The sequence below is a fragment of the Vicugna pacos genome, chromosome 33 (assembly GCF_048564905.1).
Source record: "Vicugna pacos chromosome 33, VicPac4, whole genome shotgun sequence".
Classification (NCBI taxonomy): Eukaryota; Metazoa; Chordata; class Mammalia; order Artiodactyla; family Camelidae; genus Vicugna; species Vicugna pacos.
In genome coordinates, this window is record NC_133019.1 from 14,540,220 (window position 1) to 14,555,566 (window position 15,347).

The 15,347-nt window shown below is 37.3% G+C and overlaps 1 protein-coding gene across 2 annotated transcripts in view; it reads right to left on the reverse strand.

Annotated features, from left to right (window-relative positions):
* Positions 1-6,874: 6,874 nt before the first annotated feature.
* LOC102526706 (NXPE family member 2) overlaps positions 6,875-15,347 on the reverse strand; it is a 48,507-nt gene continuing 40,034 nt past the window's right edge. For both annotated transcript variants that reach the window (XM_031670490.2, XM_031670491.2), the window contains 3 exons: positions 9,800-9,861; positions 7,878-8,093; positions 6,875-7,488 (listed from right to left, as the gene is read on the reverse strand). In XM_031670490.2, the coding sequence (XP_031526350.2) occupies positions 6,953-7,488; positions 7,878-8,093; positions 9,800-9,861 (814 nt within the window). In that variant the 3' untranslated portion in view covers positions 6,875-6,952. The remainder of the gene's footprint in view (positions 7,489-7,877; positions 8,094-9,799; positions 9,862-15,347) is intronic.

Below are 15,347 nucleotides of genomic sequence, written 5' to 3' on the forward strand. Positions count from 1 at the left end.
ACATCCATGAAGCCAGCACAATCAGGGTAATAAGAATATCCATCACTTCTAAAAGTTTCCTTGTGCAACTTGGTTATTTTTGTTTGGGGTGTGTGTGTGTTTGTGTGTGTGTTACAAACACTCAATGTGAGATCTATTCTCTTGACAATTTTTAATTGCACATTATATAGTACAGAAGTTCTCTAGAATTTATTCATGTAGTATAGAAGAAACATTATACCCTCAAACAACCCCTGACCCCTGGCAACCACCATTCACTTCTTAAATCTCTTTTAGTCTAGAAGAGTCATCTCACAACTCTCTATTTTCTTGACATTGACATGTTGAGAAATGAGGCCGCTGTTCTGCAGAATATCCCATCTTCTGGATTTTCTTATTCCTTCCTCAAGGTGCCATCAAATTTGTTCCTTTATGCCTCTAAGTTTCCTATAAACTAGAAATAGATCTGAAACTCAACCAGATTCTAGTTCAACATTCTGGACAAAAATGCTTCACGCTGCATCATGTCAGAAGGTACAGTGGCCAACTGTCCCACGTATAGTGATGCTGAGTTGGTTTGGGTGGTGGCAGGCTGACTTCCTCATTGTGTAGAAGCACTTTCCTCTTAATAGCCAGGAAGTAATCTTTGGGGCGATGTTTGGGCACCTTGTGAATATCTGTAATTACTTTAACGTCTATTAATGATTATTATCTAGATAGACGAATTCATTATTAGTTTAAAAACTGTCCATTTTCTAATGCTTTCCACTTTTATTCCCTGGAATAATTCTGTTAAGAAGAACTTTTCATCAGTTGGAGCTCTTTGGTTTCCCTGAATATAATTCACACAGGAAAAGCAAATTGGATGCTAACTCTGTAGCTTTAATTATCAACATTTAGTGTAAAGTGTTTTTGCACTTCCTACCTCCAATCATGATAAATGAGATTTCTTCTCTCTCATTCCCTTACACTCCCATAAGCTTAAAGACTTTTATATATTCAATGTTTCAAACAATTGCAGTCATTCTTTTCAGTGTTCAAACTGCCCCGTATTTGACCAGTGAGAGTTCCTTTTCAGACCCCTAAGTGGAAGGGGACCTCAGCTTTTATTCCACAATTTCTATTTATAAAAAGAGTTAAGCATCACATGTGAAACTTTATCCACAGCTGCTAGAGCCTGAAAAAAATCGGGAGAGAAGTGAACCCAGAATTACCTTCCAATGTAAAAAGAAAAGTATGTGAATATGGAAGGTAGGGGACTAGGGGAAAAAAAAAAACTGTTAAGAAATATCAGACGCTGCAGGGATGGAAAAGTCTTAGATATAAGCAAATGAAAAGCAAACACAACCTCGGGACTGTTTTTACCATGTAGATGAAATTTTGATGCAGTTGTTTTTAAGCTACATTTTGACATTTATGTGTACACTTCCGCCAAAGTGTGCTTCCCAGAGCATCCTGTGGTGAGGACTCAGCTGGGTGATATGTTTAGCTGAGAACCGAGGAGAGACATGGACAGGACAAATGGGCAAGCACCAGCTGTTTGACCTTGAGGTACTGAATGGAGAGAGGATACTTGAGTGTGTGATTCCTAAATTGATCACTTTGCCAGATGCCAGGATGGATGTGTTAGAATCATATTGGAAGACTATATATGAAAAAAAAAAAAAAAGAGAGAGATTTCCTGAGCATCCTTCAGGAAAAACCTTATTAGGTTGGTCAGAAGTTAGGTCTGTCAGTCAATGTATTTTAAAAGCTTCCCAGGGAGCTGTGGAGTCCAGGCTCACGGGGGAGCTGATTTTGAAAATACCCATGTAGGGAAAAGTACCAATTCTGAGTGTGGCCTGTGGAAGTTTATCAAAGCGTCAGGAAGTGTTTTGGTAGTTCTCAAAAAAAAAAAAACCCACTTAAATATTTTGTTTATTTCTATTTTATAAATTTGGAATGAAATACATTCCATCACACCCTCCTTAGGCTAATTTGAGGTGGATTTCTATCATGCATAAAAAAAAATCTTGTCTAATACAGAGGATTAAAGTCACGAAAGACTTGATACAATTATCAGGCAACATTATGATTTTCCCCCAAATCTCTCCATGTCCTTAATAAAAACTGCTTATTCAAAGGTGGTGTATGAATCCTAAGTTCTGTTTGGTCAGTTAATCTTGACTAGTGTTCAGTTAACATGCAGCGTTTGGTCTTCCTAAACATTTTTTTTGTATCATTTCAGGGTTTTGTTTGTTTATGTTAAATTTACACCTTACTGGTTCCTTTATACAATTTTATATTCTCACTACAAAAACAAGGAACTTGAAGGCTTAAGAGTGAGTTATTAAAATTAAATGTAGTGGTAAAATTAGTGAAAAATAATTTCAACTCAAAATAATTTTAGACCAAAAGTGAAGAGCTTCTTTTCAAATATCTGAATGTGGTGCTTTTATGCAATTAGGTAAAAGAGGAAATATAAAAGAGAAATACAACCACAAATCTTTGATAATTAAATTTTATGGAATCAGTCATCTGTTTGCCCCTTCGGTATTATTTTTGTGAGACTTTGTCAAATCATCTGCAGTAGAAGAAAAATATTTTGTGTCTATTTTCTTCCATTTACTTCTAGCAATAGAATCTGGCTACAGGAGTAAGCAGATGGTCTAGGCTTGATAATCAAAATCATTTATACCCCGGGCCACTGTCCTTGGATCCATCATGGACATGTGACCTGAACTGGGACAACCAGAGTCTTCTGTATGATTTTTTATCTATGTACAGGCACTAGGAGGGGGCTCTATTCCTCTGGGATCACAAGTCACAAAGGATCATGGGAACTCAGCTGTCACATGTAAAAATCCTGCCTGAAAATGAAACCAACAGAGAAACATAAGCATCTGGGAGCAACATCTCTGAACTTGTCTGTCCTCTCAATCATCTGTTGATGAATACTTGGGTTGTTTCCATGTCTTGGCTATTATAAATAGTGCTGTTATGAGCATTTCGGTGTATGTATCTTTTTGAATTAGAGTTTTCATTTTTTCTAGGTATATACCCAAGAGTGGAATTGCTGGATCATATGATATTTTTAGTTTTTCAGAGAACCTCCATGCTGTTTTCCATAGTAGTTGCACCAATTTACATTCCCACCAAGAGTATACAAGGGTTCCCTTTTCTCTACAACTTCTCAAGCATTTAGTATTTGTAGACTTTTTATGACAGCTATTCTGGCCAGTGTGAGGTAATACCTCATTGTGGTTTTGATTTTAAAATACAGCTGATTTTTGAGTATTGATTTTGTATTCTGCAACTTTGCTCAATTTGTTTATTCGTTCTTAACAGGTACTTTTGTAGAAACTTTAGTATTTTCTAAAAATAAGATCATGTCATCTGGAAATGAGGAAATTTTTATTTCTTTTCCAATTTGTATGCCTTTTATTTCTATTTCTTATCTAATTGCTCTGGCTAGAATGTCCAATACTGTGCTGAATCCTTGCCTTGGTCCTGATACTACAGGAAACAATTTCAGCCTTTCCATATTGAATATAATGCTAGCTGTGGGCTTTTCAAATGTGGCTTTTATTATGTTGAAATAGTTTCCTTCCATTCCTAGTTTGTTGGATTTTTTTTTATCATGAATGGTGTTGAATTATGTTAAATGTTTTTCTGCATTAATTGAGATAATAATGTGGTTTCTGTCCTTCATTTTATGTGTGCTACATTACATTGATTGATTTTGGTATGTTCTTGTTTCCAGATATAAATGATGTATGATCATGATGTATAATCTTTTCAATGTGCCGTTGAATTTGTTTTGCTGCTATTATGTTTAGGATTTTTGCATCACTATACATCAGGGATATTGATCTGTAGATTTTTCTTTCTTGTGTCTTTGTCTGGTTTTGGTATCTGGTAATGCTAGCTTCATAGAACACTCAGGGATGTTCCATCCTCTTCTATTCTTTGGAACAATTTGAGAAGGATTGGTATTAATTTTTCTTTAAATGTCTGGTAGAATTCTCTACTAAAGCCATCTCATCCTAGGCTTTTCTTTGCTGGGAGGTTTTTTGATTACTACTTTCAGAGTCTCTTGTATTCAGTGTAGTTATAGGTCTATTCAGATTTATTATTTCCTCATGATTCAGTCTTGGTAGGTTGCATGTTTCTCGGACTTTATTCACTTCCTCTAGGTTGTTCAACTTGTTGGTGAATAATGTTTCAGAGCAGTCTCTTATAATTCTATTTATTTCTGTGACATCAGTTGTAATGTTTCTTCCTTCCTTTATAATTTCTCCTATTTTATTTTTTGCTCTTTTCTTCCTTAGTTAGTCTAGCTAAGTATTTGTCAATTTTTTTATCTTTTCGAAAAAATCAACTCTTGCTTTTGTTGATTTTTTTCTATTGTTTTCCTTTTCCTCTTTCATTTATCTTTGCTCTAATCTTTATGCTTTTCTTTCTTCTACTGACTTTGGATTTAGTTTGTTGATTTGAGAAATTTCTTCTGTTTCAGCGTAAGCATTTTCCACTTCCTTTTAGCACTGTTTTGTTCTGTTTCATAAGTTTCAATATGTTATTTTCATTTTCATTTGCCTCCAAATATTTTCTAAATTCTGTTGTGACTTCTTCTTTGATCCATTGTTTAAGACTAATTGTTTAATTTCCACATATTTGTAAACTTTCTGGTTTTCCTTTTGTTACTGATTGCTAGTTTCATTCCACTGTGCACACAAAGGTTTTTGAAAGAGGCTTGATAATACCAGTAAAGAGCATCTTTACCATTTCAAATGGCTTGTTCAAGTCATATATTAGCGACATAATCAGTATCTGCAGTAACCTGAGGCTATCACATGAAGACCAGGACGTTATTAAATATATAGATACCAGGATTTCTTTAAAAGACTGACCAATAGAAAATGGCTTAAAAGTCGAATCTGACACTTAGCAACATTCAATGATTTTTTTTTACTCACCATAAAAATTATAAAATATCATTAGGCTTATTTTTAAAAACACATCAAAAATATTACAACAAAACATTTTTAAAAAATACTCTCCAGAAACAAATGAAAGCAAATATTGTACTGTCAGTACAGTGCCACTAGCCACATGTGGGTACTGAACGCTTGAAATGTGATTAGTATAACCAAGGAACTGATTTTAATTTAATTTTAATTTAAACAGCCACATGTGACTAATGGCTATAATATTGTACAGTGCAGCCTTAGAACAAGAGATGTAATAGAACTTCATTATTCTATGCTGATTGATCACATTTAAATTAGGACATTCAATTTGTTGAGGTAAGAGATGGGGTAGAAGTCATGCTGCAGAATGATACAGACACACTTCAGTGCAATCAGAGAAGAGTAATGGTAACAAAACTAGAAACTTTATCATCTTAGAATTAGGTTAAAGGAAACTAAGGTAACTTTGGTGGAAAAATGATAACTCATGTGAGCATTTAAGAGTGCAATGATTGAAAGAATAATGAGATTTATTTTGAAAGATTCCTATGCAAAGAATTAGAACCAATTTGTAGCTTCATAAAAGGAAAAGATTTCTAATGTGTGTTCCTTTATTTAGAAGAGCCTGGTCTTAAGCTGTATGCCTTGACCTCTGTACTTCACTTCCTCTCCCTAAGAAACATATTCCAAACCAAGAAATCATCCTTAATCAACCATATTTCCACCCTTGGGACCTCAACTATATTAATGCAAAGGGAGGGTACTTTAATTCTGAGAGGACAATTTAGAGACAAAGCATATAAAGTCATTTGAGTTCCTCTGGAGGGGACCTCACCTCATACTCTTAGGGTCAGCAAGAACTGAGGTTATAGGACCTGGACCTTGACAGAATGTTTAGCTTGTTTCTCTCAATGAGTTTGTGGATGTGGGGCTGTGATCCCTGCTTCTTACTGCAGTCGAGAGAACAACTGGTTTCCACATTTCAAAGAATTCCCTTAAGCAAAAAAGTTTGCTATTATGATTCCGCTAGGTTTTCTCCTACACTTCCCATTTTCTCTATACTTGAATCATTTAGATTCCCCCTTTCCAGGACATACATTTCTTAAAATTAAACTATGAATGATGATGTTTTCCTGTACTGTCATCATACTCACCTTTCCCGAAGCGCCTACCTTCAGGGCTGGGGAGGACATCCTGGCCCTCAGGAAATCCCTGCCATATTGCTTCCTGCGTCCCAAGTGGTCCTTCACTTTCAGCAGGACGTCTAGCTGGTCCCCCCTGCAGTATGTGTCTTGAGGGTTGAGGATGGTGCCTCTGCTGTGTTTGGCGCTGATGGTGGTGGTGATGTTGGAGAAGGGTCTGGGTGGCATCAGCTGGTCTAGTTTCTCCATAATTCCCTTTATTCTCTTTAAATTTGGCTTCCTCTTCATAGCAGCATTACTCACAATATCCAAAAGATGGAAATAACCCAAGTACCCATCAACAGATGAATGGATAACAAAATGTGATACATACATACAACGGAATATTATTCAGCCTTTTAAAAAGGAAGGAAATTCTGACATACGCTACAACATGAATGAACCTTAAAGACATTATGTGATGAAATAATGAAATAGTGAAATAAGACAGTACAAAAGACACACACTACATAATCCCACTTATATGAATTACCTGGAATGGTCTAATTCATAGAGACAGAAAGTAGAATGACGGTTGCCAGGGGCTAGGGGTAAGGGAAATGGAGAATTGTTGTTTAATGGATACAACGTTTCTGTTTGGGGTGATGAAAAATTATAGGGATAGATCATGTTGGTAGTTGCATAATGTTGTGAATGTAGTTAACTGGACTACTGAGTTGCACACTTAAAAGTGGTTTAAATGGTAAATTTTATTATGTATATTTTAACAATAATTTAAAAATTTTTTGTTTCCTCCTACTTTGGACTGCATTAAACTATCCTTGTAGTGTAAGTGAGGTCATTTAGAGAGAATGGCTGGTACCGCTTTTCTGTATTTATCCTCTAGCAAATGTAGTTTAAGAACATGTTAATCTGATTTCCAATCACGTAATCAGGTGGGTGGACATTTCTAGTGTCATATGCAATAGTCATGTCCCAGGCATCAATGACACCCACATTGAGACCCTCAAAAATACCCCTCATGATAAGATTCTGAATATGACCATGAAAGTCACTGAACAGCTCTGCATTTAGATACATCTCCCTGGTGTTTTCAGTTTTAAGGATCACCTTGGTCTTTGGGCTTCGCAAGAACAGACGTTCAATGGCCTTTTGAATATTGATGGCCCTACGGATAAAAATTTTGATGGGAAAGGGTCTGAAATGCTGACCGAGGGTAATGACAATGACTGTGCCATCGTCTCCCGCTATCTGGTCGATTTCCCGTGGGATGTAATTTTCATCTTTCACTGAGAACAGCTGTTGGGTAACAAATGGATGACTATGCTTTTTCCACTGAATCAAAGTATGTCTTTCAGCATCCAGAAGCACGTGTGTTTTAAAGACTCCAACTCCATGATGATCAAAAACTTTTAAGGCTGAAACAAAACAAATCAATAAACCTTTTAACAAAAGAAAAACGATACAATTTTTAAATACACACATCTGTAAAACTCTAACCAAGATCACTTCTAACTATAAGGGAATTGCTGCCTATGGGAGGAAAAGAACATTGCCAGGTGCATTAAAAATCTTAACAAAATTCTGAACTTCTTATCAGCAGATAGAAAGAGGAAGAAACATTAATATTTGTGAATGAAAAAATAAAATTTAACTGTTTATTAAAAGCCCAAGTCCAAATATTTGGCAAATTTTAAAAAATAATAAAACAGGTATCAGAAAAGGAAAGCAAAGAATTCTAATTATCATTAAAAAAAAAAAGCTCTAAAGGCAACTACAGTTTTAAAATAAAGTATAAAATGCATACTTTTCACCGCATTTTGTAAGTAGTAAATCCACTGACGCAATGTTGAATCTCCCATGAGGTAAATAAGTTTCCTCTTTAAGCAGTCATTTGTATTTTTTCTTTCATTTAACTCCATCTGTTTGCAAAATACTGTAATCCACCTTCTTTCCACAGTATAACCACTGGGGAAAGGACTCTTCATTCCAAGCTGACATTTTGTTTCTATGTTCTCACTCTCTGGCAATAAAAATTCCCACAGTAAGCAATTTTGTCACATTATTTCAGGAACATTTTCTTCATTTTCTTCATCCTTTTCCTTTTTTTTCCCTCCACCCTTCTCTACTTCTGCCCTCCTCTCATCCACAGATGTCTATGTAACAAGATCATGTTGAAGGGATGAGTGAAAAGTTCTCATTTTCAAATAATCTCACTAATGAATGTTTTTTTTCTGGAGTTGGGATGGGTATTTCCTTGTACATTTGCAGTGTTTCCCTGGACTTCACCTTGTCCTTAAGGCCACTCAGTTGTGAGACAGCTAGCCAAATCAGGAGGAGATATGTGGCAGAGAAAGGGCAGGACTCGATAGTCCAGCTAAAAATCATACCCATGACTCTGGCCGGGCAGAACTGTAAATCTCTTCCTCAAACTACTTATCCATAAAGAAAGCTAGAACACGTTTATGAAACAAGTGTTAGACACATTGTGTATTTTGTATGTACCAGAATCATGGTCTCAAGTTGATAGGAAAAACCCTTAAGTGTTTCTTTGTTGTGCCCAGACCTGAATGTAATATTCTGGGTGGTCTGATTATCGCAGAAAAAGGGAAGACCGTTACCTGAGTATTCTGAACACTCCACTTTGAAAGTGGTCGAAGCTGTACTCACTGACTCATATCAAGCTTTCCTTCTTATGTGACTCGGGCCATTTTTGTACTTTTTCCACTTACAAAACACATCTTTTTGTCATCTACTGATATTGTTGGGACTTGGGGTATGTGCTTCAGGACTTAGGTTTATCCATATCAAATTATATCAGGTTTGTAAACGGCTCCCCAAAAGAAGTCTGGCACTATCTTATGAGAAACTGCCTGACTTTGCTAGAAATTACTGTCCAGGAAAGAGGGAGACCACAGAGGTGTTAAGAGGGCTCAACTCAAGTTGCCTCAAGAGTCAAAGAACTTTCTCTGATGTAAAAGTTGGGTGTGGAAGGTGACTGCCTTGGCAAAGAAGGGTTCTGTCTTTCCCATAGACTCTGAGTTTTGGGTCTGGGCTTATGATTTAGATCCCCATAGGGTTCCCCGTAGGGTTTAGCAAAGTTCTTTGCCTACAGTAGATCCTCCATAAATATTGGCCGAATGCAAGAGAAACGGCAACGGGTAACCATATACCCCATAAATGTATTCCATTAAAATGAAAGTAATTTGCTTTTCTGAAATTCACTTTAATTCCATTGTAGACAAAACATCACTTATATGAGTGAGATGGCTTTGTATTGACCGCTGAAGTTTGTGTGATAAAACTGGAAAAAAAAATCCACAGAAATTGCTAGTGCATAGAAGTTTAACTGAGATGATTTGGCTGAAAACGATTAGAAACCGCCAAAGAAATTTCCTAGCTCTGTACTTTAACTGAGACATTGTCACCAGTACCTAATTATTGGCCTTTCAGGAATAAATCTCAAGTTGAAGTCCAAATAACCTGTACATTTTGAGAACAGGCAGCTGAAATGAAGGGTTACCTAGCCTTTCATATCTGACTCAAGATGAAAATTGGTTTAAATTGATATGAAAATAATTTCCAAGAATAAAACCGCGTCTGCAAAACCCAAGATGATTAATACTATTTGTTGCAGGAGATGAAAACTGAAATGGTTAATGTTAAAGAAATATCTCTTAAAGTAAGAATGTCCTTTAAATGGATCAACTGTGAACATGGTAGACTTACTGTTACATGGTAAGACCTTGATGGGGTTGAAGTTCTTCATTATTTCAACCCCCATGTTGGACCTTCAAGAAATAGGAAAATGAATTAGCCTGATATCTGTCTAGACATTAAAGTAAGAATGAATCACAGGGGACTTGGAAGGAATTAACCACTCCTAACTCTTCAAATGCTTTTCCCCCCTTTATTTTGATATATTTTAGATATTCTAGGGATGTTAATGGGCCAGGATTCTAGGAAACTGTTCCCCTACTATTGACAGGGATCCAGAGGGAATCACTCACCCTCCCTGTGCAATTAATCAAATATATATCTTTGATTTTACCTTCTGAGTGATTTTCTACTACAAGCCATCTTCTTCACCTTTACCACTCACAGTAATTCAGGCCTTCATCAATATTTTCCTAGGCCAGTACTTTTCTAACTTAAACATGCATCAGAATTATCTGGAGTGCATGTTACAACTCAGAATGCTGGGCTTCATTTCCAGAGCTTCTGATTCAATAGTTCTGGGTGAGGTGGGAAGCCCCATAAAAAAGACTGCAGGACCCCCAGGCAGGGGCACTACTCTCCTGCCAACACCATTTGTTTCCCTGGGCTAGCAGCATTATCTCACTTTTTAACTCTGAAAGGGCTTGCTTCTAGGAAAGCAGAACTTACCCCTAAGATTCTATTGGTTCCCTGAGCTAACTCCTGATTGGTCCATTTCTACAAGCTCATTCCTAATTAGTCAACTTTTGTTACACCTGATTTGCATGTGATGTTGCAAAGTCTAGACTGGCAGTCTATAAAAGCCTGTGTAAACCTACAAACAGGGTCAAGAGCTTGGAGTGTTAACTCCTCTGGGCCCACTGGCTTAATAAACCTGAGTTCTCCGACTCTCTAAGTACTACCTGGTCTCTCGCCCAGATCCAGGTTGATGTCACAACTGAGCTGTAACACTGAACTGTAATACTGAGCTTTAACACACTTTGCTGCAACATGGGGAACTTAAAGAGATATTTGTACTTTCATGTTCATAGCAGCATTATTCATACTAGCCATGATATGGAAACAACCTAAGTGCTCATTGATGGATACATGGATAAAGAAAAATGTGGTTTATATACACAGTAGACTATTATTCACCCTTAAGAAAAAGAAAATATTGCTATTTGTGACAACATGGATGGAACTGGAGGATGTTTTACTAACTGAAATAAACCTGATACAGAAAGACACATACTGCATGATCTCCATTTTATGTTGAATCTAAAAAAGCTGAACTCATAGAAAAAGAATGGTGGTTGCCAATAGTTGGGGCTTGGGGTAATGGAGAGACATTGGTTAAAGTGTTCAAACCTTCAGTTAGAACATGGCTAAGTTCTGGGGAGCTAATGTTCAGCATGGTGAGTAGAGTTAATAATGTACTGTATACTTGAAATTTGATAAGAAAATAGATATTAAGTGTCCTCACCACACACACAAAAATGCAAACTATGTGAGGTGATCACTATGTTGATCAGCTTGATTATCATAATCATTTTATAGCATGTATGTGTATCAGAATATCATCTTATGCACCTTAAATATATACAATTTTTATTTGTCAATCATACCTCAAGCTGGAAAAAATTAGTTCTGGGATGGGGTCCACAAATTTGGATTTCTAACAAACTCTCAGGTGATGCTGAGGCTGCTGATCCAAGGACATTAATTCAAGAATCATATCCTAGTTTGTTATAATGTTATATTTCTGCCCCTTTGGTTTATCCCACCTAAATACATCCTCCGTTCTGCCTGTTTTATTCCCTTACACAAAATCTTTCCATGACTTCCCATCGCCAACCTACAGGATAAGGACCAAGCTCCTTAACTAGCATAAAACCTGGAAGTGTCTACTCCCCGAGCCTCATCTCCATGCACTCTCTTCCTTCCCAGATCCCTGAGGGGTCTATTGTTTGTACCCTGTTACCTCCTTGAGAGTAAAACTTAGGTCAATCTTAATTCACTACAGTGTTTCAAGGGCCTATCAAAATGAGCTCCATCTGAAGGTATAGATCTTACCAATGAAGATGGTCACTTTACTGGTCAATCCAATTCATTCCCTCAGAATGAAGTCCATCTGGGGGAAGGAAGGACTTCCAGGGCCATAGTCATAGAGATGTCTAAGAGGGACAAAGGATGTATTTTCCAAAATTGAGAAGGATTGCCTGAATCTCTGGAAAGCATTTCTTTTAGGTGAAGAGAATAATATTTCCTTTATCAAGGGCACCAGAGGGGTGGAGGCTAGGGTGTCTGGACAGTGATGGCTGCATAGAGTGTTGGGATCATGGAAGACAGTGCTATAGCCCACTGGCTTTAGATGAAGGTATATTGGGATTACAATTCTCACTCTGCAGCTTACTAGATGCAACCTACATTGGCCAAGCTATTTAATATGTCTGTGCTTAAATTCCACAAAAGTAAAATGGGCAGAGTAATAGTCACTCCAGAGTATCTTACGAGGATCCTCTTTGGTACAAATTAAAATTTGTCTCAGTAGAAAATTTGAACTTTTGAAACTTGAAACATTTATTCTCCCATATTTATTCCAGGTAAGGTTGAAGATGACAAAAGAGACCAATATCTGGCTACCTTGTAAATTTGGTTACCAAAGCCAAACTGTGATAGGATATTAAAATTAGGATTAAAAACATGTGCTCATGGTTTAAAGGCATTCATTTCAGTGTGTCTTAGTATTGAGTGTGTCTGTGTGTATTACATTTCAGAAGATTAGAAACTTAACAGAAATAGAAAAAAAATTGTCAACAGCTGTGTTGCTCACATGATGTCTTGTCATGTGATAATTCCTTGTTTATTTTCCCATTGTGATTATCAATAAAACTCTTAAATTAAAAAAGAAAAAGATTTTAACTTTGAATAAGTATCTGAGGAGGTAGCATCTGATTCTGCAGCCAAGGCTGGGAGAGAGAACTCTGGTTTACTACATTACAAATGAAAGAGAAACAGGCTTAGTCCCCGGACTTGTGAGAAAAACAGATGTCACAGAACCTGGCTTGGGCCTAAGAAGGGGCCCTAGAACTCAGTGATAAAATGATCGGTGAGAGTTCTTGGATCTTGAATCACTTACTAAGTCAACTATTCCTTGTGTATGCACTAAATCACCCATGAGAAGATTCAGATCTCTACTTCCATGCAGTGGGGGTAAAAACAGACAGTTTGAATAGAGCAGAGCATCCAGGAAGTAAATGTGTCATTTAGGAAGTAAAACAGGGTTAGGTAGATTATTGTCGTGAACATAGCCCACTCAAGAAACACAATTAGACCCAAAATACAGGTCTGCAGCTCTACCAGACCAGGGACTTAGCATTTCTTGAGAGCAATCAGGAGAGTGTGCAAGAGAGCTCCTCCAACCCATGCCGCAACGAGAACCATCTCAAAAGGGAGCCAGTGTGGCCAACAGGGAATATGGACTCCATACAGGTAGTCATTGCCCATAGCTTTAAGATGTGGTTCTGAGACCTTCAAGATGGGAAAGTCTCTGTCTCCATGATTATGTCTCTTTTTGTTATCAGTAAAATATCTATTTGAAAAAGTCCAGCTTCCTTTGGCTGAGCCATAGGATAAATTGATTTTTTTTTTATACCTTGATCAGGAAAACAAGACATAAAGGTGACAAAGGAGTGGAAGGGAAATCTTGTAGCCAAGTAGGGTCCATTGTATCCTGCCTCCTGCCTTGTGTCATCATAATGTTTGAATTGGATTTGAACTTGAGTTCCAGGATATTATGCTATCCAGCTTGCCCTTCTGAACCCACACTGGAAAACTAAGGCCCATCTACAGCAGCATTTACCAAATTATGGAACCAGAATCTCTTAACATGATCCATTAAATAATGTTCCATCGTTAAATAATTCAGGGGGATGTTTTGTGCTCTATCCCCCTTGAAAGAAGAAATATTAAAGTTAATGAGAAGGTTTGGTGCAAAGAAACCTACTCAATTATTTCCCCAGATTGTATAACACTTATTCTTCAACAGCTAAGAACCTTCTACATGTTAGCCATTGTGCTAGCCTTGTGAGACAAAATGGTGGCCCTCAATGGCTTCCTATCATACATAGATGGCCTCTCAGGCTCTACCTACCCACTCCCCTTCTTTCTCCCTCACTCATTGCATTCCAGCCTCATTGTTCCCCCTCATGGTTCCTGGAACATTCCAGAATGCTCTTGCTTCAGGTCCTATTCCCCTACCTAGAAATGATATCCCCTCAAAACTCAAGAGGCTCACTTCCTTACTTCATTTATGTGGCTGTTCAAGCGACCCACCCTCAGTTTGGTGCTCAAGACAGGCCTTACCTGATCACTCTTTTAAAAGAGCATCCACCTTCACAGTCAAATCTCCTATTCTGATGACTTTCTGCTACAAATCTATTTGTTTATTTGTTTGTTGTCTTTCTACCCTACTAGAATATTGAATTCTTAACACCTAGAGCTGTATCTGGAATACAGAAAGGGCTAACTACTTATAAATTGAATGAATGAATGATGAAGAATGGTTAGTTACTATCTCAGAGAGCTTCCAATTTAGCAAGGGATATAAAATATATATTTGAAAATTAATAGTGTAATAAGTGTTATGATTGGGGAAGACTAGAATGTGATAGAAGAATATGAGACTAGCATTTTACCTAAACATAGGGGAAATGATGTTTATGTGAAGCCTTGTGAAATGCCAGAGTAGAGAGAGAGCATAATGTTTGTGAGATAAAAGTTCAGTTCAACGGACAGAGAGCAAGGGATCATAAAGGTGAGATAAGGCTTCCCTGCTTGGCAAGCCCTTGTAAACATACTAAAGAGCTTGGATTCCCTCCTTAGAGCAATATATTTTCAGCAAGGAAAAGTAAAAGTCGTCTACATTTTAGAAACATTAGTCCAGGTGCAGTGTGGAGAGCAGATTGAAGGAAATGAGGCTGTGAGCAAGGAAACCATCTCTGGAGATTGTTGCAATAACCTACCTGAGGTATGATGATAATTTATACAAGGATAGAGGCAACAGAAATAGGGTGAAATGGCTGGGTTCAGAAGATATTTGGGAGGTACAATTCACAGGGTTTGGTGACTCATTTGTTATGAAGGGTGAAGTAGACTCAGTAATGATGTTCGCCTCCCCTTCCTTGGGTTTTTTTGTTTGCTTGTTTGTTTGTGTTGTTTTGCTTAGCACCTATTAGCACGCTGTAGGACTGGTATTCCATGGAGTACATTCTAGAAAATATTGACCTCTAAAGAAATGACTGGAAGCATAACAAACCATGGATTCCTTCATTGGTTACACTTCTTTTAGCAACAAGTATAGCAACTATGAATAAAACCACAGTTGCAGAGGTAATCTGTATGGGGCCCTGTTAATATGCTACCATCTGCACTGACTCCGAGTGACAGGTCTGATTATAATCTAATCAATATTCACTGACGTGATAAGGGAGCTTGATTAAGAAAAGTTATCAGGCAGAGTTGGTTCAAACCTAAGTCTCCCTCTTCGTATCAGTGCTTGTGTTTGAAGGTCTGTTTA